At 49.6% G+C, this 6,098-nt stretch overlaps 1 protein-coding gene across 6 annotated transcripts in view; it reads right to left on the bottom strand.

Annotated features, from left to right (window-relative positions):
* The window catches only part of LOC107274211 (voltage-dependent calcium channel type A subunit alpha-1), an 83,033-nt gene that overhangs the window by 37,079 nt on the left and 39,856 nt on the right, over positions 1 to 6,098 (bottom strand). For all 6 annotated transcript variants that reach the window (XM_025091455.1, XM_025091459.1, XM_025091456.1 and 3 more), the window contains 7 exons: positions 4,620 to 4,723; positions 3,957 to 4,112; positions 3,653 to 3,873; positions 1,897 to 2,000; positions 1,006 to 1,121; positions 743 to 802; positions 545 to 646 (listed from right to left, as the gene is read on the bottom strand). In XM_025091455.1, the coding sequence (XP_024947223.1) occupies positions 545 to 646; positions 743 to 802; positions 1,006 to 1,121; positions 1,897 to 2,000; positions 3,653 to 3,873; positions 3,957 to 4,112; positions 4,620 to 4,723 (863 nt within the window). The remainder of the gene's footprint in view (positions 1 to 544; positions 647 to 742; positions 803 to 1,005; positions 1,122 to 1,896; positions 2,001 to 3,652; positions 3,874 to 3,956; positions 4,113 to 4,619; positions 4,724 to 6,098) is intronic.

The raw sequence follows: 6,098 nt of genomic DNA, 5'->3' as shown, positions 1-6,098 counted from the left end.
GGGGGGGGGGGGGGGGGGGGGAGGGGAAGAGAAACAGCGTGCCTGCGCAATGGGCGATCATCGTACGAGGGTCAAGACAGAACAGAAGATGTGGCGGGTGGTGGGGGGCAATTTTTTCATTTCTATTTTCTGCTTTTCGCTTCTTACAATTCGACTGAGCCTAACGCAAGATCCTAACGCAATCCTCTCGAGGAGTCGCCATCGCTTCAATTTGGCTAACTTTGTAAGTTACATGCAGGTGAGTCAACCTCGGCTGCACTCGGCTGCTTCGTTATCTTTCATCTCTCTTCTAATAATCCCAGTGACAAGAGAAGGCGATGCCGACTACCTCGGTGTTCCTGGCTACGATCCGTGCAGAGCTGCCCAGCTGCCCAGCTGCCCAGCTGCCGGGCTGCTGGAGCCAATCGTCCTCTCGACAACCCGAGGACGATCGCGATCGAGGGACCAATCTCGAAAGAGAATCCTCGCATCCTCGTGTCGATACGGAGGAGTCGGGCAACAGAAAGTCGAACGCGCCGAAGGGTTAAGGAAAAATACAACTCACCATCGTCAGGGTCGTCCTCCCCTTCCTCCTCCTCCGTGTCGGTGCTTTTGCTCTTTCCGAGATTTTTCAATTTTTTTTTCTTCGCCGCCGCTCTTCTCCTCGCTACTCGATCAGGGAGAAAATAAGAAAATTAGCAAAACAATTGCGCAACGTCGCACGACAATCATTCTCAATTATCTCACTATTCATTAGCATTACCTTCTATTATGTGCATCTTCTCCTCCTCCGTCGTTCTCTCCTCGGCAAGTATGACTTCCTCTGTAAGAAGAGAATGCAAGGACATTAAATTAATGCGAAGCGCCCCTTGTTTCGCTCGTTAAGCCCCACTTTGCAATTACTCCCCCAACCCGTATGCTAATTCTAGCAATGCTGGAAATTTTGGAAATTTTGGCAATTTTGGCAATTTTGGCAATTCGCAACGCGTAGCTGCGAATTAAAAGCACGTGAAGTAGCTGGCTAACCTGCTTTGCAGATCCAGGCGACGTAGCCGTTGAGCTCTCGCTCGAGCTGCTGCTGCCTCCTCAGCTTGAGGAAGGTCTGCCGATTCTCCACTTTTTCTCTCTCCTTCGCAAACTCTCTACAAGCGTTATACACAAGACGATAAGGGGAATGGCCAATCGCTCTAATTCAAAGTTACTAGCAGGGAGTCTGGGTGGCCTCTCAACGGTACAATAGCGATTAGGATTCGCGCGCGGACCGCGAGAGCGAGTTGTCGACACAGTTCGAGCTGGGAAAATCTTTGGCTTGTCTCTACCATCTTACAGGGACACAGGGGGCCTCTGGCGGTCTACTCGTCGACATATGATCCTGGAATAATCCTGGCAACGATTCTGGCAGCTTTACGTGCTTCCGCGTCTATTGCTCCAAATCGTCTTCCGATACAAGGCGGTACGCAGGGGGGTGGGGGGTGCTGGCACCGTCCGACGTCAAGCCAAAGAAGCCAACGTCTACCTACCAAGTACAATTCGGACCAAGTAATTTAAACTGCAAATTCAACCTGCTTGCGTGATCCATTTCAAGTAGGAACTGAACGCGCTGGTGAAGAGACGCTTGCTCTTGGCTTTCCGATAGGCTGCGCGTCTTTCCACGCGTGTTCGCTCATTTGAAAATTCCCTAAAGGCAAAGAGAAAGTCTCGGATAAGCGTCGCCGCGAGTTCTTCGCCGATTGTCTCTGGCTCTGAGCTGCCGCGTGTCTTTCGCCTATAGTTTTAGATTGATTCGACTTCTCAAAGTTTCTCATTGCTCTGAGCCGTTACGGTTACTTTGGGTTTGGCACGAGGAAACGTCTGTCGGGTTTATTATTTATTATCGGGTAAAGGAGGAAGGGAGGAGGGCCTTTGCGAATGACTTACCCGCTCAACACACCCAGAACTAAGTTCAGCATGAAGAAGGAGCCGAGGACAATCAATGGTATAAAGTAAATCCAGTTGTAGGTGCTGCCGAGAGCGTCGTTTGTCTGGAAAATTTAAAAAATTCAAACTCCACGTGTTACCGCTCGCTTCACGCTGTGACTCACACTTTTTATGAAAACGATCGATTGCACAACAATTATTATTATTATGAGCTATCGTACCAAAAAATGAGCGACATCGATCGAGACTTTAATACTTTTCGTCAGACCCAATGAAACGTGCGTACAGCCGTACAGCGTCACACAGAAATATAAAAGTATATATAGGTAATTTTGAGAAAACAAATGCCAACAGCGATCTTATTGTCTTAGCCTGAATTCTCAATCGGCGTAGCTGAGAAAAGGCACCGAGGATGCTGGCCTCCAGAGGCTCGATCAGGAGAAGCTTATCTCGCGTTTGCGCAGTAGCAGAATGGGAGCACTCGAATGCTTTTGACATTGTGGAACAATGTGGAACATTGTGGAACATTGTGAAACATTGTGGAACATTGTGGAACATTGAAGGTACCGATAAAATGGCCGCCAGCATTCTCGTCTGTGGTGGTAGAAGGAGACAGCGATACAATAAGAATACAAATGAATACAGAGGACCGCAACTGACAGTGTCATACTGAGCAAGGTGAATATATACGTCAGTGTTAGCTTCCCTTCGAGAACGAGATGCTTCCGAGTCGATAAAGAATAATCGCTTGGAGAGCGTCCTAAAGAACCAATCGGGAGGTTTTCGTTCGACGATCGGTAATCATCCAAGATGGTCAAATGGTTGAGAGTGGACATGACGATTGTAGAGAATGAGAAAGAGAAAAAGGAGCGGGGGGGGGGGGGGGGGGGGGGGGGGGGGGGGGGGGGGGGGGGGGGGGGGGGGGGGGGGGGGGGGGGGGGGGGGGGGGGGGGGGGGGGGGGGGGGGGGGGGGGGGGGGGGGGGGGGGGGGGGGGGGGGGGGGGGGGGGGGGGGGGGGGGGGCAACGGTGGAGAGAGCATGCATGTAGTGCATGTAGTGCATGTAGTGCATATAGTGTCTATAGTATACAGGTATACACATTCTAGGTTAGGGATGGAGAATACGTGAAAGGTCAGGAGAAATTGCGTATGTGCGACAACGGTAAACTCAAAGATAAACGAAAACCAATAGATTAACGACGACATTAATCGATTAGGTACATTTGTAATACACATATATATATATATATATATATATATATATATAAAACATAGACACGTACATACAGATACCAACGGACATGGGTACGACATAGAATTCCATCTGCAGTTTCATTTGGCAATCATAACCTCCATTATTGCGTCGACGAAAAATCTTAAAATTCAATATCTCCCCTCGCAATCCTCAAGGTGTCAAGATGTAAAAGAGAGATAGAGAGAAAGAGAGAAAGAGAGACCACAAGAGAAAATATATTATGGAGGCGATGCTTACCAAATAAATATTTCCGAACGGGCAAGTACAGATATAGCCAGATATGCCTATTGCGTGTAAAGATAAAAAGAGAAAGAAGCGTAGCCGAGAGAAGAAAAAGTAAACCGAAGAACAAGGAGGAGGAAAATGATCAAGTATGGATACAACCCGAGGGGACCTGGACAATAGCAATCACAACAATACAAGGAGATGATCATCGGCTCGTAGACGATCTCTCGGATAGAGAAAACGAGATTAACACTGAGGAACATATCTCTTGCGTTACCCAGTACAATATGGCAGTCCAGCCCTCCATTGTGATGCACTGGAAGACGGTGAGCATGGCGAAGCCAATGTTGTCGAAGCTGGTGATGCCGCTATTTGGTCCCTCCCAGCGATCCATGCAGATCGACGTGTTGTAGTTGCAAACGTGCGCCCCCGCCGGCGCCTCCGTCTCGTTGTCCGTGTTGCAGGGCGTCGCCAACTCCCCGTCCTTGACGATCTGACCTGGAAAAAGAGGCGTGGGAGGTCTCGGTGGTGCGCCTCGCAGGGCTAGTAGTAACCCCCCGTAGGTTCATCATCTTGCTCACTTATGTCCTCTATGCTGTAGCAGGTCTTGTGAAGTGCGCCCGAATAAAACTCGAGCCCGATGATGGCAAATATCACAATGGCGAACAAGACCAGCAGGCCGATCTGCAGCAACGGCGCCATCGCCTTGATGATCGACTTGAGCACCACCTGTAGACCTGTTTGCAAAAAAGAAAAAAGAATATCAGCAATTAGACGCTTCCGGTGGGTTCTTTGTCATTGCGTTCGTCGCGGGTTTGAGATTTCAAATTATATCGGGTGTCTCGATCGAAGTTTCGAGAGTCTCAAAAAGCAAATGACACAAGAAGAGAAAAACAAAGACGGAGAAGAAGAAGTGGCAGAGAACAAAAATTGAATTTACGATCAGACCTCAAGGTGCAAGAGAGCACGAGAGTATACAGACTCTTTCGTCTTCTCTCTAGGATTTTGGTCAGGTCGACGAAATCGGGTATGCGTCCTTGACACCGCGTGCACCGTAGGCATCCTAGGCATCCTAGGCAGATGAGGCGAATGAGGCGGATGGGGCCTGGTTGGGCCTTGGATGCGGCGCATCCTGCACCCGGTGCAAGGCGCGCATACCCTGATCGTCCTCCAGCATCTTCCTGGTGCAGTGTCCCCGATCTTGATCGCAATTGGCTCTTGTAAATAAATGAAACACTACTCACTGGGTATGCCGGAGACAAGTTTGAGTGGTCGCAAGACGCGTATAGCACGCAACGTGCGTAGGTCCATATCCAGATCCATGCCTTGCGGGAACACCGTGACGAACCTGTCCCAAACACACACACCCCGCCATACTTTACTACCTACTACCCTATTACTCTAATTCGCTACTTAATTACTTAATCTACGTCACTAGCGTGTCTAGCCTAGTTTGGTCATTCTAAAAGGTTACTCTGCTGCTGATGGGATAGCTGGTACAGGGCTGGTACAGGGCTGGGATAGGGCTGGGATAGGGCTGGGATAGGGCAGGCTCGTTGCAGTGGGGACAGGTACACAGGGGGTGGTAGCCAGTGGCTTCTTTTTAACGGCAGCACGGCTTCTAGAGTAAGGACGGCGAAGATGAAAAAGGAAGATGAAACGCACGAGTGACAGGAAAGGAGTTGAAAACCATCACAGACCGACAACACGTAGGACAAGATAGAAGGTGCAATGAGGAATAGGAATAAAAGACGTGACAATAATGTACTTTTACGAGACTATAATCAATATGAATTCTAAATCTATAACTATGATAATGTCAATTATCAAAGGGATTAGCATCGATACACAGCAGACGCGCACGCGCAGAGACGCGTCTGCGTATATTAAAATATTAAATTACGTAAAGAAAATCTATTTCCTGCATAACCTTAAAACCCGTTGCGGCCGTCCTTGAACTTTGACCCTGAATGTAAATTGGAAAATGAGAATTCCGGCAGGCGAGGCCTTTCGCTCCTTCCGCAGGACCTCCTCCTCCTCCTCCTCCTCCTCCTCCTCCTCCTTCCTTGTCGGCGGCTTTTGATCGTTGGGCGAGATAAGGATGCTGCGCGCACCGAGCGACGCGTCACGCAGCGTGCACCCATCAGGCGTGGATTCCGAAAGCCCGAAGATCCTCCTCAGGATGCAACCGCAACGGGTCCGGGTTTTCGCATGGATTCGTAAGGCACGCAATCGATCTACGGGGTGTCTCGAGAGTGACGGGTCGAGTCGAAAGCGATTGGTGTACGTTACGTTAGGTCAAGATCAGCTTGCACAGCAGCCAATTGTGCATTTCTCAGGTTTAGCTTTAGGCTTGAGTTCAGGTTGCGGCTCGAGTGACAAAGAAAAATGAAAGTTGGTCGGTTTGGTCGCGCACGGCTAATGGATAATGGAATCTAGGAACACATAGGTACACATGTGGCGCATGTATCGATGCGTGTTTCACACTTTAGGTGAGCCATGTAGGAGGAAGAAGCCCAAATGATTCCGGAAGCAGGACTCGTTCTAACGTTTCCCTGTTTGAGGAACTCGAATTAGGGAAGTGACGTGTGCCGACTGCAGCTGCTAATCTTATTGTTGGCTGAGTCACCTGCCGGAGGGGAGGGGTGGGTCGAAGGACACGAAGGGACTAGGCTAAATTCCATCCATGGGCAAGAGCAGCTAGGGGGGGGCAGGAGTCGGGG

This window comes from Cephus cinctus, unplaced genomic scaffold (genome assembly GCF_000341935.2).
Source record: "Cephus cinctus unplaced genomic scaffold, Ccin1 Ccin1_scaffold2529, whole genome shotgun sequence".
In the NCBI taxonomy this organism is placed as follows: domain Eukaryota; kingdom Metazoa; phylum Arthropoda; class Insecta; order Hymenoptera; family Cephidae; genus Cephus; species Cephus cinctus.
Note: the sequence above shows the minus strand (reverse complement) of the source record. Positions and strands in the feature narration are given on the sequence as shown.